The sequence below is a fragment of the Melozone crissalis genome, unplaced genomic scaffold, assembly GCF_028551555.1.
Source record: "Melozone crissalis strain CALT ecotype California unplaced genomic scaffold, PUWL_Pcris_2 ptg000059l_1, whole genome shotgun sequence".
Classification (NCBI taxonomy): Eukaryota; Metazoa; Chordata; class Aves; order Passeriformes; family Passerellidae; genus Melozone; species Melozone crissalis.
Window position 1 is genome coordinate 2,604,065 of NW_026535837.1, and position 25,735 is coordinate 2,629,799.

At 41.6% G+C, this 25,735-nt stretch overlaps 2 protein-coding genes across 3 annotated transcripts; both read left to right on the forward strand.

The window, feature by feature from the left end:
* The first annotated feature begins 1,626 nt into the window (after positions 1 to 1,626).
* HSPA14 (heat shock protein family A (Hsp70) member 14) lies at positions 1,627 to 12,691 on the forward strand. The gene is made up of 14 exons (XM_054287559.1): positions 1,627 to 1,690; positions 1,842 to 1,922; positions 2,036 to 2,118; positions 3,067 to 3,115; positions 3,883 to 3,976; positions 4,101 to 4,191; positions 5,295 to 5,399; positions 5,981 to 6,142; positions 6,541 to 6,696; positions 7,889 to 7,991; positions 9,507 to 9,719; positions 10,139 to 10,312; positions 11,162 to 11,232; positions 12,526 to 12,691. Exons 1-14 carry the CDS (start codon positions 1,634 to 1,636, stop codon positions 12,602 to 12,604), a joined length of 1,518 nt encoding a protein of 505 aa, XP_054143534.1. The 5' UTR covers positions 1,627 to 1,633; the 3' UTR covers positions 12,605 to 12,691.
* Positions 12,692 to 14,103: 1,412 nt separating this feature from the next.
* Positions 14,104 to 25,332, forward strand: SUV39H2 (SUV39H2 histone lysine methyltransferase). Of its 2 annotated transcripts, XM_054287563.1 has the most exons (7): positions 14,104 to 14,132; positions 15,143 to 15,288; positions 16,240 to 16,911; positions 18,783 to 18,929; positions 20,487 to 20,616; positions 21,959 to 22,074; positions 24,884 to 25,332. In XM_054287563.1, exons 1-6 carry the CDS (start codon positions 14,114 to 14,116, stop codon positions 22,066 to 22,068), a joined length of 1,224 nt encoding a protein of 407 aa, XP_054143538.1. In that variant the 5' UTR covers positions 14,104 to 14,113; the 3' UTR covers positions 22,069 to 22,074; positions 24,884 to 25,332. The 2 variants fall into 2 exon arrangements, with proteins under 2 accessions (XP_054143538.1, XP_054143537.1); XM_054287562.1 differs by having other exon boundaries at positions 21,959 to 25,332.
* The last annotated feature ends 403 nt before the right edge of the window (positions 25,333 to 25,735 follow it).

The following is a 25,735-nucleotide window of genomic DNA, read 5'->3' on the forward strand; positions in this document are numbered from 1 at the left end:
ATTTGTATTAGATATGAGGATATAAAGCTGCTCTGGTTTTTGGATGGCTGAGATGGACCACAGCTGGGAGGAGAGGGGACGGCTGTGACACTGTGAAAGGTTTGTGCTACTGCTTTTTCAGCTGGGAGATAATGCTGAGGGGTTTCATCAGAGCACCCATCCAATTCTGAGCTGAGTTTGATGCATGGTGGGTGTTTGTTGGATGGAGGTGCCTGGAGAAGTGCAGGACTCCAGTCAGACTGTGGCTGGGTGTTTCTCCTCTTCCTGCCTCAGGGAAATAGCTCTTGCAGAGGAGTGCAAGATCAAATTCCAAACCCAGGCTGCTGCTCCCCCTCTTTATTTAGAGGTGAGTTGTTGTCCCATCGATCAGCTCACTCAAGCTCAGTGCAGCTTCTGAACTTCCTGTTAGATAAGAACAATTCCCCAAAACATAGGAGGGGCACAGACACACAAGGGCTTTTCACTGCTCAGCAAACACCACTTGCCACCACAAACTTCTCCCAAGGAATTTCCTGCCTGCTGCCACTCAGGTTTGCTTACACCTGGCAAGAACATTAATTGCTTTGGTTAAGATAAGCAGAATTTCTGTGTGTCCATATGGACATGTCTGTGGCACAACAACTGGAAAATAACTGTGGGTGTGCTGAGCTGGGTGGGAGTTGTTCCCAGGGTGGCCACAAGCACTCTGCAATGCACAGATTACACATTCTGGCTTGGGTGCTAAATACCTGTATGCTGACAGAAATGGTGCAACCAGTATTAGGATTTGAAGGAAAGTACAGGAAAAATATTTTGTTTTTTGTATTGGGGGCTATGTTCTCTTTTACTCTTGCATCTTCTGTGTTTCTTCCCAGACCCCCTTCTCTTTTCTTTTGCCAAAAGCATCATGGGGAGCATCCCCCTTCTACAATACATTTTTCCAGTCCCCACTGCTCTCTCCCGCCCACTTTTACCCTTTTTCTCTTTTCATTCCTCATTTACAAAAGACAGAAAGGAGCTACAATTTGGACACATTCCAAAGGGATTGTTCCCAGCTGTATAAGCTTTGCCTTTGTCACAGTGCCATCATCTCTGGAGCATGGACTGCTGGCAGCTGAGCTGCAGCCTTTGGGCACCTCCAGCAAGCTCAGTTACCCAAAAGAAGATTTGTCCCATCATGGAGGGATAGAATGTAAGAAAATAAAGATAGTGCAGAAGGCAATCTCACCCCTGAGGAGTTGCAGCTGTACCAATCACCAAAGGTTAGGAACAGGCCTGCCCTTAACAGGCCACACCTGTGTCCAGTGAGGATGAGTGCTATAAAAGAGTGGGGTAGCTGGATGAGAAAGAGATGGCGTTTGTTATCTGTGCTTAGAAGAAGGAGGAGTCAGTGCTGTGAGGAGCTGCACATGAGAATTCACTGAGAAGGTGTGGGTGGGATTTTGAAATAAGATGACAACATCCCATGACTGCACAATCCCTCACAGCGCCGCTTCCCACCAAAACCCGCGCGCAGTCTGCCCCCGTTGCTATGCGCGATGACGCCACTCGCTATGCTTTTTTCTCATTGGCTGCTCCGCCGGCGACGGCTCAGCGCGGCGCGGGATTGGCTGGGAGCGGGCCCGCGCGGGGCACGTCGGGGCGGGAAGGGGCAATGGCGGCCATCGGGGTGCACCTGGGAGCCACCTGTGCGTGCGCCGCCGTGTACAAGGTGAGGGCAGGGCCGTGGCTGCGGCCGCTCGGGGGGCTTGGGCAGGGGCAGGGCCTTCGGGGAGCTCGGTCAGGGCGGTTCGGGGGCCCCCCTCGGCGGTGCAGCCCCCACAGGCTCACGGCTCTGCCTCCCTCCATCTCTCTCCCCTCAGGATGGCCGCGCCGATGTGGTCGCCAACGACGCCGGGGACAGGGTCACGCCCGCGGTCGTGGCGTTCTCGGAGAGCGAGGAGGTGAGGCTGCCCCTCCGCGGGGTGCTCTGGGGAGGAGGAGGAGGAGGAGGAGGGGAGAGGGCTCTGCCTGCTACTCAGCTTTTCTATTTTGTTTTCGTTTATTTTTCCCTCAGGTTGTTGGCTTAGCTGCGAAGCAAAGCAGGATAAGAAATATTTCCAACACTGTCGTGAAAGTGAAGCAGATCCTTGGGAGAAGGTAAGAGAATGGGTGTGGAAGGGGCGGTGAGAAATTACGAAATTTTCAGAGTGACTGGGTTGGAAGAGACCTTAAAGATCATGGAGTCCAACCATGCCCCAACACCTTGTGAAAAACGGCAATCACTTGTTTTTAAAATTTCAAAAGTTTAACGATAATGGTTATAAAAATAGCAATATAATTAGGGTAATAATAATTTGGCCAATTTGAATTAGGACATCATGAGACAACAGAAACAAAGAGTTACAGACAGTCCGGGTACCTTGTCTGTGAAAATCAAGTTGTGAAATATAGTAACAAGTTGCATATATGCTTTTCATACACACTTCAGTTTCTTAGCTAGGATTTTTTGTCAGCTGATTGCTTTTCTGTAAAATCCACTGTAGTTTTGTTTGCATGAAACTTTGTGTTGCTTCTATTGCAATAGTGAAACTGTTGATTAGTGCCTGTTGTGATTCCTGTTAGAGAAGCTGTGATAATTTGCACTGGCAATTACATTGACAGTAGAACTAAATCTTTTGGGTTGGAGTAACCTCAGAGATGTGAAAAAACTTCTTAGTGATGATCCAGCTGTGTGTTACAGCCCTTTTATTGAGAGGAGCTGTCAAGATGCTGCCCATTCTGTATTCCTTCTCAGATGCAGAACTTTGCTGAAATCTTTTATAAATGTTCATGGGGGATAGCAGTGTGAGTTTGCTTTTCCTTTTCTGTAAGTAGTAGGTATTTTTTCAATCGTAAGTTTTAGGAAAGGAGAATGAAAAATGCCACCAGTCAGAACTGTTGGGTTTTCTTCTACTCCATAAATGATCTGCAGAATAAAACCAGGAATTTTTGGTTCAAGTATAGCTTGATGAGTTAGAAATGTTAAAAGGAATATCAGCAAGATGCATTTGTGCAATTAACCTTGAATGCATGATTGATTTTGTTATTTTCAATTTTTATGGACAGCTCTGGTGACCCTCAGGCAAAGAAATACATTGCAGAAAGCAAATGCTCTGTGAGTATGATGATTTATAGATTTTTATTATTGTTTGGGCCATACCCTGTCTGTTCTGTAGTGATCAGCTCCCATCATATCATGTCCCTTTGCTGCTGTGTAGAATGTTTCTGTTTTTGTCCAGTTGATAACCATGTTCTGGGGTCTGCCAGCATAATATAGGTAGTTCCAACAGAAAATGTTTTATCTCTTGGCCATCCTCCAAACAGGTGAATCCTAATGCATTTCAGTAGTAGCATTGTGGTTTTTGTTAGAGCTGGTGGAAGATACTCAAGTTGCAGCACCTTGTGATTAACATCTTTAACCTGTTGATTTAATCTCAGTATTTAATTTGCATAATACCGTCCTTGTTGCTGGAAAATTTTGCAAAACAGGAGAAAAATTATCCTGGAAAATGAATTTGTAACAAACGGGTGATTTTTCTGCTGTTCATATTGGTGTAATTTTATAAATTGTTGGGGTTTTTCTTATGGAATATAACCAGGAGTGCACTTATGTTTTAAACATTGCTTTTGTACTCAGGAAAATTTAATAGGAAGGGAGAATCTTGACTCCTTAAAGTCTTAAATGTCCCTGTTGTGTCTGTCAAATGCTGCAGGTCTTTGATAAGCATGTTGGAAGTGTTTATTCCCTTGTAGTAGAATGCTAAGGCAGGGAGTGTTTACACCATCCAGTGCTTTTTACTTTAAACAGAGCCTAAATTAAACATTACTTTTTGTTATTAACCAAATTGTTGTCTGACAAAGGTGTGTTGGTTCTGCTTACAGATGATTGAGAAGAATGGGAAACTTCAGTATGAAATAGATAACAAACTTATTAACCCAGAAGATGTGGCAAAACTAATTTTCAGTAAAATGAAAGGTATGTAATAATTAAATTCATTGACATGTTTTAGCTTTTTAAGGTGTCCTTTTATTTTTAAGATGTCATACATTTTTTCCTTGCTTGCTTTTAATCAGCGTGCTCTGCTTGTGTTTCCAAACAGAGACTGCCCAGTCTGCATTGGGCTCAGATGTGAATGATGTTGTTGTCACTGTGCCATTTGATTTTGGAGAGAATCAGAAGAATGCCCTTGGGTAAGAGCATTGAGGTTTTTCTGTTATTTTATGTGCCTAAAGCAGATGGACTGGGAGATCAGCAGTGGGAATTCTGCTGCTGGCCTTCAACTTGTGAGCATCAGTCAAGATATTGGGATGTTATTTAAACTGGGAAAATATGAAAGCAAGAGATTTAATCATGAGTGTAGCAACTTTTAATGGAATTTGGTGATGTGACCAAATGGAAGTTCTGAATCACTGAAGTGAGAGGAAATTTCAATTTCATCAAGGATAGAACCTCATTTCAAATCAGGATCTTCAGTGACCCCTTTGAAATGCAAATAGCATCTCAGTCTCCTCCATAATTTCCCCTCCATCCTCCCCAGAGTGGTGCTACATGGCCTCTTCAGCTCTGCTTTGTCAGAGTGCAGATTTGGAATACATACCAGTTTTCTACTTGGAAATTCTGTTTGGAAACACTTTTGCTCTGACAGTTCCTCAGTAGGAAAACATAAGATGCTTAAAGCTGAGCATAAATGGCAGCATCTGTTTTTACTTTCTGATATGTAGAAGCCCTTACATTTAACTGTCATGAAATAAATAAATAAAACACACCTGAAAGTTGGTAAAAAAACAGCAAGCTGGGGATTTGCAGTATCTATAATGAAACATTCTATTGCTCTGGTGTAACTTCAAACTGGAGGGAACAATTTGTGGGGTATTCCCAGGGATACTGAACTTTCAAGAAAACATGCAAGTTAAATGTTGCAAGTGAGGCATGGTAAATTAATTTTGTTGCCTGTTGAAATAATGTATCAAGTATTTCATTACCATTCCTGAAGATAAGTTACCAAGTTTGATTTAGGGTGGTGTGTAATTGTGGGTTATTTTACAGTTTTTATGGGATATGTAGTCTGATAGATCAGTGTTTTCTTTGCCAGTGAGCACACAGCAGATCCAATTCTTTGAAGAACACAGTAGCAACTGATCTTATTGGCACTTTTTCAGTCACTCAGTTTTGTAATGCCATGCTATAAACAAGGTCTGATTAGATGGCACGGGTAGTTTAGGTGAAATCTTGCAGTGTGTGACTACAGTGAGATCACTAAAGTACAATGAAATGCTGTTGTGGCTCATTGCAGGGAAGCAGCTGCAGCTGCTGGGTTCAATGTTATGAGATTAATTCATGAACCATCTGCAGCTCTCCTTGCTTATGGAATTGGCCAAGATTCACCCACTGGGAAAAGGTAAAGTCCTAATGTTCTACTTATTTTTAAGCTGCCGTACCTAAATACTGAAAAATCTTAACTGAGGGAATGCCATGTTGGCTTAGCATGAGGCTTGTTTTGCTTTTTTCTCTCAATCAAGACAGTAAGCATTTAGAAGTTGTAATTTTGTAGTGTATTAAATCACTTTGCTTTGGTCTTTGTATTTTGAGAATTGCCTTAAAATATTTGTCCCCAGTTTCCAACTTTCTGTTTAATAAGCTGATTGGCATGAAGAAAAATGCATTCCTTTTTGAACATATTTTGGCATAGCTGGTTTTAATTTTGTGGGATGGGGTTATTTTACATGGGCTGGAAGAACTAAAGCAGAGCTCCTGGGTTGAGTAAGTGCATCTGGTTGAATATATTCATTTTTATGAATATATAAATAATTCACTTTCAAAATACTAAACACTGCTGTCAGTTTGAACTTTTTTGTTCTTGTGTAGTGTTTCTTTACCATTCTCATATAGTTGCCTGATAAAAACCTTCAATACTTGGTAGTAATCTTTTAACAATGTGTCAAAATTAATGCTACTTTCAACATTTTTTTAATGTGGCAGCAACGTGCTGGTCTATAAACTGGGTGGAACATCACTTTCTATCACAGTCATAGAAGTGAACAGTGGAATATATCGTGTGCTTGCTACAAACACAGATGACAGCATTGGAGGAGTTTGCTTCACAGAAGCTCTAGCACAACACTTAGCTTCTGAATTTCAGAGGTAAGATTTGAATTCCAAGCATGTTGCTGTTAGGACAGGATCTTCATTATGTAGTGCTTGCTTTTAGAAAAAAATTAGCAGAGTCTCTGTTAGTGAAATGGTTCAAGTAAAGATGATGCTGAAGGAGCAGTCAGTTGTTTGGGGCTGAGGAGGAAGACTGGGAAATGTCTGAATGTGGGTGGATATTGCCTTAATTTGGTGTTAAACTGTAAGGGCTCAGCTGTGGACTCTATTGTGTCCAGATGTGTGCAAATTTTCAGTAGTGGCATTGTAGTTAATACTAAAATGTTTACAGAATAAAAGTGCAATAGCTCTAACCTGTTCTTCCTTTCAGAAAGAGTTACCAGTCAAATTCCTGCCTCTTTAAACTGGTATAATTTATTTTTTTTTAAATATAGGTCTTGTAAACATGATATTAGAGGAAATCCCAGAGCCATGATGAAGTTAATGAACAGTGCTGATATTGCAAAACACTCTTTATCAACCCTGGGAAGTGCAAACTGTTTTGTAGATTCATTGTATGATGGATTGGATTTTGATTGCAATGTGTCCAGGTAAGGCAGATCTTGAAGCTGCTGAAATCTTTCTAGGTGGTATTGTGGATGTTCAGTAAGCTTTGATTTCTGAGGGTGTTTATTTTAGAGAAGGAAGTGAGATTGAAGGCAAACCTGCTGTTTCATGTTGATGGTTCTGTTATGCTGCAATCTGTGGTCAGGGCAGTCACAGTAACAGTGTTGCCCTGATGGTTAGAAAAGGAAGTGCAAAAAGGCACAAGGAGACCCCATCTTCAGAGTCTGGCTGTTGATTGGAGGGGAGTCTGTAATGAATCAGGGTGGCTGTTTCCTTCCCCTTATTGTTTTTGTTGTACTTTCCTTAAAGAAAAGATGGCTTGATCAAAATGAGACCCAGAACGGTAGGAGTCCTGGAAGTCCTGATGTTGCTTCTCAGTGAGAGCTGGACTAGAAAGACATGTTCTGTCTTTTTGTTCCCACTGCTGTGTCTTCCTCAGTCTCTTTTCCCTTGGGATGATCTCTTACTGAGATTTTTAGCTCACTTTGATTGCTCTTCTAGGCAGCAGCAGCTTTAGCAAAATGAAACAGAATTTCCATTCCAGAACTGCAGCAGTTGGAGCTGCTCAAATAAGGCACAGCATGTTTGAAAGTGTGAGAAGCAGTACTGTATAAATGGGGTCAGCTCCATTTGGATCAGGATGCCAATCCTGTGGATCAGTGTTGCAGACTTTGATTTGTGGTATTCATGCAGAGTACAACTTCCTTTGCAGGCTTGAAAGAGACAAAAGCAAGCACAAGTTTGTTTTTTAATTTGCTTAATCTGCTCCCTGTGTGAAAATCAGGACACAGCTTGATTTGCCTCTAAAAATGGAGTCCTTGTATTCATTTTACAGATCATGAAGCAGTTCCAGGATTTTTCTTTATTTTTTTGGCATGAGTCAAGACAGCAATACTGGTGTTGTCAAGACAACAATACTGGGGTTTTTTCTCTGGAGTACACTGAAGAATGAATGTACATTCATGTAGGTGTTGTTGATGGAACTAATAGCACAGATACTTCCCCAACAACAAAATTGCTTGAAGATTAATAATGGGAAAATATGATTTTTTTAAAACCCTTTAGTACCAGGTGGAGAACTAAAGCATATTCTAAAAATTATTGTCCTTCCATTTCAGGTACTTGTCTCTAATGGATGACATGATCCTTTTTGAATGTTTTATTTTTCTCTTTTAGGGCCAGATTTGAACTTATCTGTTCTTCACTTTTTAGTAAATGTGTAGAAGCAATTAAAAAGCTCTTGCAGCAAGTTGGATTTACAGCAGATGACATTAATAAGGTAATAATAGAAATCATGTGTCTGTAGGACACTTCCACAAGAACAATGCTTATGGGGCCTGTTTTCCTTGCAGACTGAGATTGTTTCATGAGCTATTTAAGCAGTTTTGACTGGGATCCAACAAAGTCTATAGATTCAGGATCTTTAGAACTGCTGTATTTGCTTTATTTCAGGTGTCTGAGGTTAAGTATAAGGTAGAAGTTAAGTATAAGGTCTGAAGTTAAGTATAAGTTTTTACTGCTGCATATTGAGGGATGGGGAGGATTTGTCTCCATTTGGTGTGTTTGTGTAACTGCCCAAATTCAAGCTGAGGAGTTCCTTCCTTAAGTTCAGTCTCTGGGCTTTGTTCTGCCTTCATTGAGTTTTGGACAGGTTTTGCTGGCACTTCTGAAGCAAGGCAAAGTTTTGACTTTAACAGATCACTAAGTGTCTACTTGGTGCTTGTGCTCCTCCTTGCTGGCTTAAAAACTACAGGAGGTGCCAGACCAGAGTGCTTTAATCCCAAGGATGTGAGCAAGGCAGCAGACATCAGTAGTTTAATTTGTGATTTGTGTCTCTCTTGCCTTGGTGTAAGAGAGGAAATTCATCTCACCCCTTTTTACCTGTGCTTGGCAAGTGGTGCTGCATTCATTGCTGCCAGAATTGGCTCCTCAGGTCTGCAGCTGGAGCTGCCTGGCGCTCTCAGTGACACTTGATGCTGTTTCAGACTTTTAATTAGTGTTTGTTGTGTCACATCTCAGTTTCTCTGATTGATAATGAAGTATCCCAGGCCACTGTTCAAAGAATGGCTTTTGTTTTCTGAGGCAGTGGCTTTTAGGTGGCCTTTCAGGCTTTAATTCTTTGGATGGAGGGCAGTAGAACATCTTAAATGTAAAAATAAACAACTTCAGAGTTGTAAATTAGGTTTATGTTTTACATGAGGAAAAGTGGGAGTTAACTTTGTTTCCAGATCTGGATGATTTCAACAAAGTCTCTGTAATAAGACTTGGATTAATGGGTAAAAGCTGACTTGCTCCTTCCTAAAGGTGCATGATGGAAGGGTGGGTGGCAAGTAGCACAAGTTCAGCATGGGGAAATGTTAGATTCCAGGAAAGGAATGTGTAGTATGAGGGAAATCAGATGCTGAATTAAGGGCCTGTGGAATACAATATCTGTGCAGCAAAGCTCCTGAGCAGCCTGTTGTAACTGTGCCTGGTCTGGCCAGGAGGTTGGACTAGATCACCTTTGTAAGTCCTTTTGAACCCTATGTTCTTTTTATGACAAATTTTTGAATTTTCAAGGTGTTACTTTATTTAGGTGATTCTTGCTGTAAGAGAAACTTTTCAAAGACATAGTATTTCCTTTAATTTCAGAAGCATAAGTATCAAGTCAACCCAAGATTACATCAATTTTTATTTCAACAACTGCAGATGATAAAATATCCCAGAGCAGTTTTTATTTTTACACAGCAGGGTGTGACCTGTCAGTTTTATTTCACAGACTAAAGATTTGAAATTATTATGATGTGTTTTCCAGGTAGTTCTTTGTGGTGGGTCTGCTCGAATCCCAAAGCTACAGCAGCTGATCAAAGACATTTTCCCAACTGTGGAATTACTGAATTCAATTCCTCCAGATGAAGTTATTCCCATTGGTGCAGCCATAGAGGCAGGAATTCTGCTAGGGAAAGAGAATACCTTGTTAGAGGAAGATGCACTCATTGAGTGTTCTGCCAAAGATATTCTTCTTAAGGTAAGGCTAAAATTAGAATATTAGAAAATTTTACTGCTGTAGTGAATATGTAGCACTGATTATGTGTGATTGATGTTAGAGACACAGCATTGGTTTGTTATTACTTCTACAGATTTGCTAGAGATTAGCAGTGGTAACTTAGGTTACCACTGGTAAGTTATCATGGTAACTTAGGTTTATTGATAAAAAATTGACAGGAAAAACTGATTTTAAGGGGAGATAGATTGTATCTTTCCTATGTTGCAATAGCTGGATTTCTCATTTGTAGGAATGTCAGGGTTTTACTTGCTTGGATGGTAAATGTGACATAGGGAATGAAGCTTGGACTTATTTTCTTGTGGTGCATTGTTGTGACACTTCCAGCTCAATGAAGCACTTAAAGAAAAACATGAACTATATTCTTTTTATTCTTTTTTAAGGGAGTAGACGAGTCAGGGGCTGACAAATTCACAGTGCTGTTTCCATCAGGGACACCACTGCCAGCTCGAAGGCAGCACACCCTGCATGCCCCTGGGAACATTTCCTCTGTGTGCCTTGAGCTCTACGAGTCATTGGGCAAGAGTCCCATGAATGAAGAAGAGAAATTTGCACAGGTGAGTATGTGCACACTCCTGTGCACTTTTAACAGCAGCCTCCTGGGGAAAAAATGGAAACCAATTCCACCAATACCAGCATTTATTGTTAGGAAAATACAGTGACATGCATCTCTTTAGTATTGGTCTTTTAATTATTCTTCTGGACATGCAAAATATTGAAGTACTTTGTAAAGTACTGAAGTTTCCCTTTTGAATTCCTAAATGGCTGACAGGGTTTGACACTGGGCACTACTGTAATAAGATCACCTGGGATGAGAGATCTTTACCAGTTATTCCAGTCATACACAGATCCTTGAACATTTTAAAAATAAAACTGATGAAGGAAATGGTATAGCTAATATGTTGATTACTTTTTGATCTTCCTAGGTCGGACAGGATCTTGTTATTAAATATTGAATTTTATTTATCACAGTGGTAAGATGAAATGATTCTGTCAAGTGAGGGTTTAAAGTTGTTGTTTAGGAATCAGCCTACAGAGAGAACACAGCTTTTTTGTAAACAGTTATGATGTGCTTTCCTTGAAAAGCATCAGGGAAGGGGCAGATGTGTCTGAGATTGATGGAATATTTAAGAAGATTGTTATTCCACCTTAATTCTGCCCAAATATCTTTAAAGGAGGTAGGGAAGGGATGTTACCTAATAATTACAGTTCTGATTCTAAAGGACACTGTGGGAGTGGTACTTCAGCTATCTCAGGGATACATCCTGAACCAAAACACAAAAACAATAGTGCGAATAGCTAAAATGCATTTATTTTCACATCTTAGCTGTTGTGTCACTTCCTTTGAAGTGCTGAACAAGAACATGAAGAACCGACTATAATCAAACTTTCTTTTTTTTTACTAGATTGTACTCCAGGATTTAGATAAAAAGGAGGATGGCCTGCATGATATACTAACAGTTCTCACAATGAAAAGGTACCCAAAACACTTGTTCTGCTGTTTGCCCTGCTATGTCACATTTCTGGCAGTCTTTGCTTCTGTTACAGAGTATTTAATTCTTTATTTTTTGAGAAATTCCAGCATTTTTTGGTTACAGGGCTGTACAGTCCTAGCAGGAGTAAATTCTGTAGAAATGTGGGTTTTCTGCAGTACCTTTGGTGCTGTCATTGTTTGATTCTTAAAGAAGCAAAGCTTAATACAACTGTGTAGATCATTTTTAGCAACTTCTGAACTGTTGATCAGTTTGACCATGCATGAGAGCAGTCAGGGTCTGAGACTTCCTCTGGAAGTGGGTTAGGGAGCTTTGCTGAATGCCCACACTCTTGGGAAAAACTGAAGGGGGTTTTGTCTTTTTTAGTATGAAGGATTGTAGAATTTGCAGTGGCTCTGTCCTTTCAGAGGCAGGGTTGTTAAACAGAGAAACAGTGCCACAGGAAATTTCTACTTGCTGTTTAAGTTTCAAAATACTTCATTTTCTTATGTTAGCTATCGGGTGTATAATAAAAATCGGCCTATTAATAGACCTCACCCAAAATGCCTGGTTTGTCATACAGAGATTTATACTGAGCACTGATAAGGAAAACATTTTGGGGATTATAGATGCAACTCTGTCATGCAGAAAATCATCATATTTTGGAAGGAGGTTTAAGGAATATTTAGGGATAAAGGGGAGAAGAAGTTTAGTAGAAAACATCTATTTGTACCTAAATTTATTTTGTGTGACTGTATGCCTAGCTGAAGTAAGGCATACAGTCACACAAAATAAATTTAGGTACAAATATTGTTTCTAAAGTCTTGAATTTTGACAATTAAGGTTTTCCTTGTTGAAGGAGATCCTTGGAATTTAAAGACTATTTACACTTCAAAAGTCAAGTTCTCATGCTATGACAAGAAATGTTTATCAATCCACTGCTGTTACTCAGCACTCACAAGAAATATTTTGAATAATATTACCACATATTCTATTTAGAAACCTGTACAAAATAAATTAAATTGCAGTATTTAACTGTGTTCTTTGATTAATTCCAACATATGTAGAGAAGATAGATGCTTTAAGGACAAGAAGTGGATATATAAACAATGACTAAATTAAACTTAAATTTCATAAACCCATTTAATCTGTGTTGAAGCGTGTTTGTCCCTGGATATTTTGATGCTGATCTATCATCCTTCCCTCAGTGTGAAGACTTGTTTATCCTCTCTGGCACATGCAGTAACATAGTAAGTGTGGTGTTGAGATAATCCTAAACATAACTCTCTTTTATCTAGGGATGGGTCCTTGCACGTCACCTGCACAGATCAAGATTCTGGAAAGTGTGAAATCATCACTGTTGAAGTGGCATCATAGGCCACTTTGGAAGGCAACGTTTTTCTAACTTGATTTTTGTCTCTTACTGGCTTTTCTGCCAAAGCAGTGACTCTCTGTGATGTCTCTCATGATGTAATAAACTGAAATGCCACCAAGTTATTTTGCCACCAAGTCTGTTTAGAGTGTGGTGCAAAATGTTAGTCAAGACATGTGAACGGCAGATTGTTGAATTATCAGCACTTGGTGTACAAAATACAAAGCACAAATGCCTGTGGTTCAGCAACAAGCATATTACATAGTTTGAAGATTTTTCTTGACTAATCAGGTCTTGTACCCATTCAGCCAGTGCATCTGTGGCTTCAGTAGTATAGCTTTGAACCTGAGATGGAGACTGGTGAAAATCCACTCATTTTATACCAGAATCCTGTGTGGTCTTGATATTGCCCAAAACCATGAAGGTGGAGCTCATTTGTGCTGGCCTCTTGAGCAGATGAATTTATTTTTTTTTTAAACTTTTTTTCTGTAAAATGGTTTTGTCATATTACCTGAGAAATGTAAGACTTAAGTGTGCTTATTTGTATGTTATTAAAAAATACATTTTTTATGCAGATCCTGACAATCTCCATAATGTGTGGTTTTAAATCTGTATTGTCATACATTTGTGTGGGTATAAGCTGGCAGGTTTTTTCAATAACGAGATGGAGCAGGCAAGTGTGGTTATGGAATTTGAGGGTCTCAGCCTAAAGTGCAGTTAAGGGACAACAATTCAGTGCTTACAACAGTGTATTACCTTGTAAAACACTGAAAGTGTCACAGAGGAGCCTCAAAAATTAAGAGAACACAGCAAGGGATCCCAGTCTGGGTTTGCAGAGGGCTGTATTCCATTACCTGCCTGCTAGGAACCTTCAGTGGTTCCCTAGGAAAAAGAGCCCCAGGATAAGAGGTTACTAACTCAGCTGTGACAGGGGAGTTTGGGTGGGACAATGGGAGGAATTTCTTCCCATTAAAGGTGATTAGACATTGGAATGGGCTGCCCGAGGGCGGTAGTGAGTGTTTAATTAACACCCTGAGGCGTTTAAGGAAGGCCTGGACGTGGCACTCAGTGCTATGGTCTGGTTGCCAGGCTGGTGTTTGGTCATAGGTGGGACTTGATGATCTCAGAGGCCTTTTGTAAACTTATCGATTCTGTGATTCTGCCGAAGCTACATTAATAGTTAACACCGCGTCTGAGGAGTGAGGGTAAGGCCGGGACCATTCCTCCGAGGTTCTTTTCAGCTCTGCAGCTGAGGGCCGCGGGAAAGAAGCTGCCTCGCGCTTCCCCGCCTGTCCCAGGCACTGCAGAGCTCAGTAAGAACAAAAGCAAAATGGCTTTAACTCTGTCCCGCTCCCTTTCAGCCGCTCTCCGGCCCCGTCCCTGCGGGGGCCCCTCACGGCAGAGGCGGGAAAGGGGAGGGCGGGCGGAGCCGCGCGCGCGCCCGGGCCGCCCTCTGCGCCCCGCTCCCTTCCGGCGGGGGGCGGAGTCGGCGCGGGCCCCCCGCACCCCCCAACATGGAGGGCTGGCGAGGAGGTGAGGGGGGAGCGGGCTGGGGACGCGGCCGCCTGGGGCTCTGCGGCCGCCCGGGCTCTGGGGGACCGGGACGGACCGGGGGGAAGGACGGGTGGGGAAGCTGCTGCTCGCTTTCGGCTGTGGGAGCCGCTAGCGGTTCCCGTTCGCCCGGCTCTGTCAGGACCGTTCCCACCGCCACAGAGCCCCGGCGGGCAGGGAGGGGAGGGCTGGGGGTCCTGCCCGCTGCCCTGAGGATCCTGCCCGCTGCCCTGGGGGAGCTGTGCGAGGAGGGCGGGAGGTGCCTGGGGTAACCCTGGAAGCGGGGGTGGGACGCGGGGAAAGGCGCTGGATCCCGGTGCGGCCGCGGGAAAGGCACCGCCGCCCCCTCCTGAGCCCTGTGAGCTGCGCCGGGGCCGGGGCGGGAGAGCCCCGCGGAGCCCCGGGGAGAGGCGGGCGCGGCCCTGCACCGGCGGCTCCCGCTCTGGACTTCATCCCGCGCCTCGATCCCGGTGTTTCCCGGGCGCTGGCGGGAACGTCTCGTCCCTCTAAATCCGCTTCGCTGACCCGGCACTCGCGATCCTGCCCGATAAGGGCTGTGGGTCTCTATCTCCTCGTCCGGTCGCCATGGTTGCATCGCAAGTACTCAGCTGCGCCTGACTACAGAAATTTGGCGGTCTTGTTAAAGAATGGAGGTTTCCTGCTTGCCGGAATTCAGTTGTGCGATGCGGTAATTGTAGAAAAATTGCTGGTGCTTAGTGTATCTTTCACCTGTGGAAGTCTCTGCCCTCCAAAATGTTTGTTTTTCTTTGGATGCGTACGTACTATACAGAATAAAGGTGCAGGGAGGGAATCATGAATGTGTTTCACTTGACCCGGTAGAGAAGGGTTGAGTTGGAGACGCTGCAGTTGTTGTACAGGAGACTCGTGGACTGCTGTCACAAATGGTAATGTGGGGACTCTGGGATGAGGCATAATGATTTCAATTTAGCTGAGACATTAAATAGGATTCTTTACCAATTTTCTTATTGTAGCCTGGTATGTGCCATGTCTAGCTTCACATGAGACCCTCCAAGAATTATGTAGGAAGGAAAATCTCACATGTAAATCCATTGGAATCACCAACAGGAGTCTAAAGAGTTATGAGGTGGAATATTTGTGTGACTACAAGGTAGAAGAGGTAAGAGAAACACAGACCAATTTGATCACTCTTTTAGCTGAAATTTGGAAGCAAGTAAAAGGTAGTTTTGTTCATAATATAAAGAATCAGATAGTGAGGACAAAGCTTTTGCTGGCATCAAATTAAATATATTTTGAACTTTAAACTGCAAACAGAAAGTGCTGTAAAGTGCTACTTTCAGTATGTGCAAGGAAGAACTTTTCCTGAAATTACAGTCATTTAGAATATGAAATGTTTCACCTTTGTGTATCTGATGCTGATGCTTTAGGGTGGTAGCTCAGTATGAGTTATGATGTCTCTCCTTTATTTACAGACAACCATGTGTATTTCTGTCTTGATTCTTTTAGTCTGTTCAATGAAGAATTAGGGCCACGTGCTGCAAATGGATTCCTGTGAAATTCAGTCTCAGGGTTTGCCCTTGTTACAGTTATTTGTCCTTTTTAAATAAGTACAAAATGAATGCTGCTTCATTGTAAATACAATCTTACACTTATCAAATTAAATAGTGTTCTGGGAGGATGGTTGATATGACCAATAGTGGGGTTTAGACCTTTTTTTGCTACGTTTTGCATTTTTTTTTGTTCTGTTTGTGATACGACTGCATTCTGCTTGTGCATACGAGTCATACAGCGAGTTAGCACAACTTACCCTGCCTTGACAAACTGGCCTCCTCCTCCAGGTATGCTGTCAGCAATCAGAGTTCATCCCAGCTTTTGATTTCTTTGTCCCTAGAGACAATTTGTAAAGTATGCAAAGTTGTGCTAGAAGTTAATTTGCAGACAAACTGATTTTTCCCTTTCTCCCCAACTGTAATTTTTATGGGGACATCAAGGCCTTCTGCCCCGTGTGCTGATCCTTAAGTCCAGAGCTCTTGTGTTTGTGTTGTTCTGTGATGGTGGATTTCAGCAACATGAGCTCTGGCTAAATCTGTATCTGTTTCTGTATTTCAAGGGCAAAGCATACTATCTTGTGAAATGGAAAGGATGGCCAGAATCTTCAAATACTTGGGAACCTCGGAAGCATCTGAACTGCCCTCTGCTTATTCAGAACTTTCTTAGAGACAAGAATGAGTACTTGTCTCGGGGGAGAGGAGGCAAAGCAATGAAACTGAGAAACCATGTTAAAACTCTGAAACCTGCAATTGCAGATTATGTGGTAAAGAAGGCTAAACAAAGAATAGCTCTGCAGAGGTGGACAGAAGAACTCAACAGGAAAAAGAATCACAAAGCAATGATTCTGGTAGAAAACACCGTGGATCTTGAAGGCCCTCCTTTAGACTTCTACTACATCAATGAGTATAAACCTGCTCCAGGAATAAATGTGCTCAATGGAATAACAACTGGCTGTGAGTGTGCTGACTGCCCTGCTGAGAAGTGCTGTCCAAAGGAGGCTGGCTTTATTTTGGCTTACAATAAACGTAAGAAATTGAAAATCCAGCCTGGCTTGCCCATCTATGAGTGCAATTCATATTGTAGGTGTGGGCCTGACTGCCCCAATAGGATTGTGCAGAAAGGGACCCCATATTCCCTCTGCATCTTCAGAACCAACAATGGCCGTGGCTGGGGAGTAAAAACCCTCCAGAAAATTAAAACCAACAGTTTTGTGATGGAGTATGTTGGAGAGGTAGGTATGTATTTATCTCATAGGGGTGAATTACCTACAGTCAAGGAAATGTTAGATAAAATCTTCATGAGCTTTCTCTCAGTTTCACACTTCTTGACTACTTCACCCAGAGGGTGGTCAGACACTGGACCAGGCTCTCCAGGGAGGTGATCATGGCAACAAGCTTGGCAGGGTTCTTGGAATGTTTGGACAATAAGGCACATGGTGTGATTCCTGGGGATGTCCTGGGCAGGGCCAGGACTTGGTGATCCTGGTGGGACTCTTCCAACTTGGGATACTCTGTGATTCTACTGTATAATAGATCAGTCTGTTTTGAGTAGAGAGAGAAAGGGACATTCAAGTTGACAGCAAAATTATGTTGTCTAGAACATTCCTTCATTCCAGAGCAGTTGTAAAAGGTCAAAAGTAAAGAGAATATTTATCTCATGTGGCACTAAAGAATTATTTTAGACACATGCCCTAATAGTATTTCTAAAGGCAAATCCTTAATTTCTTTCATGGCAATCATCTTTTTTCATTCTTCCCTGATCATCTTTTTTGTAGTTTTTTGCCATTCCCAAAGCACAGTTGTTTTGAAACTCCCTGCACAGACTTTCAGTCCCTTTTGTTTTGTCTGCCCTTCTAAGGTAGTATTTCCAAGCATATTTATTGCTTTTGATTAACAGCAAGAATAACATTCATAGTACAGACATTATCTGCTTATTCAATCTCATACTATTTCAAAGAGAACTTTTATGTTATAAAATACAGACCTTGAGCTACTCTTGAGGTTTTGGATTGCCCTGTGTTTGTGTGTTTCAGCCTCTGCTCTGTTCCAGAGCTCTTCACACCCACAGTTCCTGGCAGCCTCTCTGTTGCACTGTGTTTCATTTCTACCACAAATCTGCCTTGCTACTATGTTGACTCAAAGTATTTCCTTCTGTCCCTTTGTACAATGTTTATGGTATTTAGTAGATTTCCCCCGTGCTTCCTGCCCCAAAGCTTCTTCTCATGTTCATCCATTTCCTTTAAATATACAAAAGGTCATGCACTCCATTCACTGAAAGGTGATTCTGTGATTTTATTGCTTAAAGAAAAGAGTGTGTATTTACTGTTTCACCTGAATCTACTTAATATCTACTGCTTACTTCTCAAATCTCATCTGTCAGATTTTAGAGGGATTTATTGTCCCATTCCATCACATTTTGTATCTCTCTTGCTGCAAAATTATGATTTCTTTGCTGAATCTGTACAACAGAATGTGTTTAATGTGACAGGCTGCAGATGAAGTTGTTGAAGCTGTTTCATCTGTCAACAGTGACACACTCATCTAATTGAATAGATTGAGCTTTGTGATGTGTCTGAGCTGCAGTGAATAGGATCTTTCATTGCAGTCAAAAATAGCAGGAAGAGATGCTTCTGGAAAGAGAGGGAATGAATATCAGGCTGTAAATGTGGCTGGGTTTTAAAGACTGATACCTGTGGATCATCTTTGCAAAGGAAAAATGTTGAATCTTGGTTTTGTGTGAAGTAAACGAGGATTTCTGGATCTAATGGAAAAAGTGTGTATATAGAAGCTTCAGTAAAAACAGCTGATTGTATAATCATCATCAGAATTATTAGTAGAGGGTGCTGATATGGTTTTTTTTTCCAGAGACAAGGTAGTGCTGTGCATCAGCTGTAGACAAATTGCACCCAGAGAAGCCTCAGTCAAAAATAATTAGTTCAGCTGTATGTACTCTTATGTATTCTTCATTCATAAGATGAAATGCTCTTTCAACATCATAAACTTACTGTGTATTTTTTCTAACTTGATTATGATTTTTGTTTTGATTTGGTAATAATTAATAACATGATGCAGGTTTCTTTATTCCTTTTTTTTTTTTTTTTAGGTGATTACAAGTGAGGAAGCAGAGAGACGAGGCCAGTTCTATGACAACCAGGGAAATACATACTTGTTTGATTTGGACTATGACTCAGATGAATTTACAGTAGATGCAGCTCGATATGGAAATGTGTCCCACTTTGTGAACCACAGTGTAAGACTTTGTTTTGTATACTAAGAATTTGGAGAATTATTCCAATTGTGCTAGAAATGTCTTCTAATGTAAACATTTCCTTACTGTATTCACAGTTTTTCTGGAGTAGTTTGCTTCATGCCAGCACAGTCCAGTTAATCAGATGATGTAATAAATAGAACAGAATATTGGGCCTTACTTGGACTGACACTGCCTACAAAAATCTGGGGCAGAGATGCTGCCTGAAGTGGACATCCTATAGGATTGAAGTTTTCTCTGAATCAGCTGGTTCTAGACAACCAAAATAGGGTTGGTTTGGGTGTGTTTTTTCTGAGTACCTGAAATACTTAACATGTGACAGTTCCTTAATGAAATTAGCTAGGAGTCAGAGATGACAGGAATTGATGTGTTATTTTGTAGCTGGGCAGGATGGAATGTTACTCTGAAGTTCATCCTGCAAACTTGGTAGAGGAAAAAAGAGAAAATTCCTGTGCTTTCCTAGGCATCTACAGAAGAGAAATATAATTTTTCCTCCTAATGTAAATTTGCAGAGAACTCAAAAGTAAATTTTCACAAGCAGTTTTTGTAGTGTTTTGTTGAGGTTCGACTGAAGTAACTAAAGCAAGAAAGCCGAGCTGCATTTGTAAGGATTCCTGAACTAAAAATTATTATTTTTTACTAATCCAGTGTTTGTGAGGTATGCAGTCAGTATTCTACAGATACAGAAAATTCATGTCTTCAGGTCTGTGAGATGATGATATTTGTATTTCATGCAGTCTTGCCAGGGAGAAGGATGAAGGAGAGTTTTAGGTACAGACAGTTGCTCTTCACTTTTGCAAATGGGAGTGAAGTATTCTCAATCTTCAGTGTAAATTTAGATGTCTGTAACTTCACTTCTGATTCTTTAATCTGTGAAATATTTCACTGCTAAATAATAAAAAAGCATTCAGAATTCAACAGTCTCAGGGGCAACTGATTTTTGACACTTAATCCAGACAAAATGAGGAAGTGGTTTCTAGTTCCAGCTTAGTGACCTTCACCCTCCTCCTAGCTCCCAGACCATGGCAGGGAATTCAGAAGCCAAGCAGGTTTGCAGTTTACAGTAGAAATTCCTGCATAGTATGGAGATGTTATCTCTGGCCTGAAGTAGTGCTTAAACATCACTACAGAGCAGTGAGTTTGTGGGGCTTGAAACACTCGGTTGTTCTTAGTTTTCTTTCAACTTTAATTCTCTTTATGGGTTTTGTTGGTACATACTAGTTCTGAATGTTGGCCTACGTTGGCCTAGAGTAGGCTCTAATTATTTTGTCACCTTTTTTGTTGTCACCTTTGAAGGTGCCACTTTTTATAGGCTGTTGCATATCAGTGTAGTCTGCACATTGTGCAAAGGTTGCCTTCCTGGAAGGACTTAAATCTGAGCTACGAATTATTATTCCATTATTTCAATTTGTTGATTTCAGAAGATAATTGCAGATTTCACTCATTCTTTCTTTGCTGTGAACTTAGTTTATTTAAACACTTCAGTGATATTAAATGTTATTTTTTCTAAACAGAAACTGCATTAATTTTTGCTTACAGTGTGATCCAAATCTTCAAGTCTTCAATGTGTTCATTGATAACCTCGACTTGCGTCTTCCCCGAATAGCGCTGTTCTCTACCCGGACCATCAAGGCTGGAGAAGAGCTGACCTTTGACTATCAGATGAAAGGTCTGCACATTTTAACATGGTTCTTGTGGAAGTTTTGGGGTGCTGGTGGGTTTTACTGCAGCCTGGATGATGGTAGCATTTAGCTCAGGCACAGCTTTTGATAACATGGCTCTGGCTTTCAGAACAGTCGTTGCTCATGATGTGTAGTGCAGAGAGGAGCACACCCAGAAGCTTTGTCTGCATCTCTAGTGCACTGCCTCCCTCAGTGCTTCTAGCACATCAGGGATTGTGTCTGGTGAAGAAAATGATTTTGAAGCTTTGTCCCAGGTATGCTCAAAGGAATGGTCAGGCTGCTCTTAAATAAAGCTTTCCTTTATTCAAATCAGCATTTCAGGTAAACTACTTTCTAGGTAGTTACTAAGGTAGTTGTAACAGCTCAGCAGCATGAGGCACCATAGGTTTGTCTTTGAATTCTGGTGTCCTCTAGGCCTCAGTTGTGGATGTGAGTTCTATGGAACAGCTGTTTCAGATGGGATAGAGTTAATTTCTTCTCAGTAGCTGGTACAGTGCTGTGGTTTAGACTCAGTATGAGAATAGTGTTGATAATTCACTGATGTTTTCTTAAATCAAGGACTTTTTTGTGTCTGAGGTTTTACCAGTGAGGAGGTACTCAAAAAAATGTAAAAAACCATAAAATCTGGTAGGAAGCATAGACAGATGAACTGGTCAGAGAGATATTCCATGCCAGGGAATGTCATGGCCAGTGTAGAAACTGGGGAGATACCCAGAAGGGGCTGATCAGAGTTCAGGGATGGCCTCTGAGCATCAATGAGCCAAAGGTCAGCAACTGTGTGTGCATCACTCATGTTTGGTTTTTTCTTTTACAATTACTGCTACTCCTAATAGTAATAATCAGTATCAGCATGATCAGAACATCATAATTATTACAATATTTTACTCTTTCAATTATTAAACTGTTCTTATCTCAACCTACAAGTTTTACTTTTGGTTCTCCCTGCTCTGCTAGGGTGGCAGTGAGCAAGTGTCTGCATGGTGTTTCATTGCCATCTGGGCTTAAAAACCCACACTGCCAAACTGATCTTGAATGTTAAAACTCCTCTTTCCCTCTGCTTGTGACACTGACATTGAAGGCCAGCTGCACTCTTAGCTGATCCATGTGGATACCGGGGGGGTACAAAGATCAAGTCTGAGTTTTGGATTCTGATGTGTATGCCAGGCGTTGTACGAGCAGCTGTAACGAGGGTGTCAGTGGAATCTGAGTGAGTTCACACACAGCTCTTTGAACTGGGCTGTTAGAAAGCCTTTAGAAGCTGTTTGAATACTGGGCATGATCTTGGTCTGTCCTTTAGAGCTTTCTTCCTTGTGTTCATCTGTGTTGCAGGTTCAATAGATCTGACTTCGGACTCTGCTGAAGGTCTTAGCCCATCCAAAAAGAGCATCAGAACTGTCTGTAAATGTGGAGCCATGTGTTGCAGAGGTTATCTCAACTGAGTTCGGGTATCCAAAGTCACAAATATTTTGTTCTTTTTTTTAATGTGTTTTAAGAAGACTCTTCTTTCACACATATATTCAAGTATTCTTACATCTAATCTAAATAAGGATGATGAAAACAAGGTATTGTGTTTGTGATTGAAATGGCATTGGCCAAAGAAAGAGATTGTAGTGTTTCAAGCCAATACAGAACTGCTAAAGGGGATTAAAATTCTAGAGCAGTTGTTTAGGAAGCTGTAAAATGGATGCAAAGAAAACTAAAATGTACCTTGATTTGAATATTCCTAGAATCATAGAATGATCTGGATTGGAAGGGACCCTCAAGGGTCATCATGTCCAACTCTTAACCCTGTACAGGACATCCCCAGGAGTCACCCCATGTGCCTGAGAGCATTGTCCAAACACTTCTTGAGCTCTGCCATGCTCAGTGCTGTGACCACTGCCCTGGGGAGCCTCTTCCAGTGCCCAACCACCCTCTGGGGGAAAAACCTTTTCCTAATATCCAATCTAAACCTCCTGTGACTCAGCTTCAAGCTACGTGATTTCTATACCTTGAGAAGTCAGGAGGCATTTGATTTGAATTCTAAATCTTAGTTGACAATTCTTTTGCTTTTTTTTATATAAAGAAAAGCTTGAAGATCTTAGCAATAACATTTATGGCACCAGGGTGAGAGATTAAGGAGAGCCAGTGTATAAATAAAGGTTCACAGGAGTGCAAATTGTAAAATGTCCATGGAATTCCATGCAAAGGAAGTCATTGCAGAAAGAAAATTAGAGAGGCCAAAGCTTCATTAAAACTTAACCTGGCCACTTCTTTAAAGGATAGTAAAGCTGTATTTATAAATACATTAATAGGAAAAGGAGGGGCAAGGAAAACCTCCATTCTTTGTTGACACAGTGAGGGAATATGGCTACCAAAGATGAGGACAAGGCTGAGGTACTTAACTTACACCTTCTTGCCTCAGTTTTCAGCATTAGGACAGTTGTTCTGTCCTCAGGACAACTGGCCTCCTGAGCTGGAGTAGAACAGTCCCCCTGTAATCCAGGAGGAGGCAGCCAGAGGCTTGCTGAGTCACTTAGATGCTCATAACTCCATGGATCCATCCTAGGGTGATGAGGGAGCTGCAGATGAGCTCACCAAGCCACTCCATCATGTACCTGGAGAAAAGGAGGCTCAGGGCTCACCTCATCTCTCTCCACAACTCCCTGACAGGAGGGTGTAGCCAGGTGAGGGTCAGTCTCCCAGGGACCCAGCAATAGGACAAGGAGACACAGTCTCCAGGTGTGCTGGGGGGTGGTTAGGTTGGAAATTAGGAAAGATTTCTTCACAGAAGGGGTGATAGGACACTGGAATGGGCTGCTTAGAGAGCAGCATCCTGAAGGTGTTTTAAAAAAGGGTGGATGTGGCACTCAGTGCCATGGTCTGGTTGACAAGATGGTGTTTGGTCATAGGTTGGACTTGATGATCTCAGAAGCCTTTTCCAGCCTCATTGATTCTGTGATTCTGTAATTGGTATTAACAGATCCCAAGTGTAAAACTTGAACTTCTTAGCTGATGTTATGTAGAATGTTCTCAGTTATGCTCTGATTTTTAGTTAGGATTCTATAGGAGGACTGCAGTTCCACAGAGCATTTGTAAATATGGAATTGTCAGAAGTAACATTTGCTGTTTGTTTTCATTACAGAAATTTGGCAGGCGTGGCTGAAACAAGTTGCTGGCTACAGTTTGGAAATAGATAGCAAAAGGTTAAGGAGAGCAGCCCATTGTCTAACAAAGCCAGTGCAGTGTGGAGATATGGTCTGTTATCTGTTAGGTGTAAAAGAGCCCTGGGATTGATGTATATTCACAACTGGTTTTGGTTAAACTTTTACATACTGTGTCTTTTTTACCTAGTGACAAACTTCTAAGATAGTAGGCTTGTATTTTCTGGTTGCAAAAATGTTAACTTCAGTGAAGTTAGACTAGGGGTGAGTATACCCATTTGCTGTAGACATTTGTAAGATGTTCTTGAATGTAAAGGCTGAGAAATGTGCTGTTCTTCAGCTGCTCGAGTCATCTTTTTTTTCCTGATCATCTTAAAGTTGTCTCAATCTATTCATAACATATGCTAAGTTTTGCTTGGCTTCAGAACCACTGAAGAGCAGTTGAGGTGGGTGATGAGTGGAGTTACAGCCAAGGTCCATGCTCTAGGAATGATCCACACACTTTTTTCTCATGGATTCAGAGCTTGTAAAACTTGCATATTGCTTACCAGTCATGTAAATGTTGACAGGGTCAGGCAGAATAATGTTGCTCCATAAATGGATGCTCCATAGCTGGATGCTGGCTATGTATCCTAGGTCAGCTAGTTACCTTTATAAGGTGCACAGCTGTTGGCTCAGGTGAATGAAGTCAAGTACCGAGCATGTAACTGTTTACTTAATTTGTTAGAAAATGCCTTAAATTTCATGTTAATTGTTAGCACTTCAAAAGGAACATTTCAAGGTTGTTTCTTAAGAAGCACAGTTGCATTTGTACTGAAGATCTGGCTCTTTGGCAGCAAATGACATTTTAAATGCTACTAGCCAAAATCAGTTTTACACTTTTGGTGAAGAGCATGGGCTGCTGGAAATGCTGTGTGAGTTTTGTAATCTACAATACAGAGATACACGTTGAAATAGAGACTTTATATTGCTTAATGAATAGGAGGAAGTTTGCTTAGATTTAAAAGTATTTGATGTGATCAGGCTAACCTGTATCCACAGTTGATAAATGCTGAATCTCGTCAGTTTTTATCATGCCATATCTCTAATGAATTTTTTTTTAAATTTAAAGTTTTAAGTGGAATGTGGAGCTTTAACATCAGCAAACTGCAGATGATCTTGCATCGTTTGGAGTCGTTAGTGCTTTCCCTTGCATGTCGCTCAAGCGAGCAGTGCATTCCACGTGGATGGAATGTGCAGGCTCCAGCCCTTAGCCCGCAGCCCGCGCTGTCCCTGCAGGCTGGAGGCTGCAGGACGTGGATTCCCTCCTCCAGCCCCGCCTGTGCCGCGGGCACGGGGCAGGCCCCAGGCTCTGTGTCCCCCATGCCCAGCCTGGTTTAATTATTGCAAAGAGATGCATTTTAGAAGGTAACAGCTGTGGCAGTTGGACTGGAGGGCAGTGTCTGCCTTTTCCAGAGGCACAGAATGTTATCACCAGCACTGGAATAACGCTGCTGTTTGTTAAGGATGTGTGTGTTATCTTCTGCCATAAATAAAGAACTGTTCATTTGTGTTCTGGGAGGTAGCAGTATTTTGTATTTATTTGAAGGAAACCCATGGATCCCGTTTCCAACAGAAGAGCCTTGAACAGTATTTTATATTTATGTATTCACAGTGTATTTGGATTGCAGTCAATGAATTAGCTTAATGGGACATTGTGTCACTTTTAAAACTCCTTTTACTGTTTTTATGAGTTTGGCAGAAAATTGCCAAATTGGAAATGGAGAAATAGCTGTTTTCAATTTCTTAGGGAAGCTAAACCAGCCCAGCTTCTGCCTTTGTTTTGCTTTGTGGTCCTTTGGCATTGTCATGGTCACCAATTCAGTCGTGTGTGTGCACTTCTTGGGGGCTGGTAACCTCTGGCCTGCCCTCCAGCTGTTCTTTTTTTGTTGGTTCTATTTTTTGTAGCAAAACTAAAGCTGCA

What these genes read in the sequence shown, in the direction of transcription:
- SUV39H2 (XM_054287562.1), top strand. An exon ending in GTGACTACAAGGTAGAAGAG is followed by an intron (nt 15,289 to 16,239) that starts GTAAGAGAAACA and finishes CTGTATTTCAAG; the next exon opens with GGCAAAGCATACTATCTTGT. An exon ending in TGATGGAGTATGTTGGAGAG is followed by an intron (nt 16,912 to 18,782) that starts GTAGGTATGTAT and finishes TTTTTTTTTTAG; the next exon opens with GTGATTACAAGTGAGGAAGC.
- HSPA14 (XM_054287559.1), top strand. Translation starts at nt 1,634, where the DNA reads ATGGCGGCCATCGGGGTGCACCTGGGAGCCACCTGTGCGTGCGCCGCC. An exon ending in AAGCAGATCCTTGGGAGAAG is followed by an intron (nt 2,119 to 3,066) that starts GTAAGAGAATGG and finishes TTTTATGGACAG; the next exon opens with CTCTGGTGACCCTCAGGCAA. An exon ending in GATTCACCCACTGGGAAAAG is followed by an intron (nt 5,400 to 5,980) that starts GTAAAGTCCTAA and finishes TTAATGTGGCAG; the next exon opens with CAACGTGCTGGTCTATAAAC.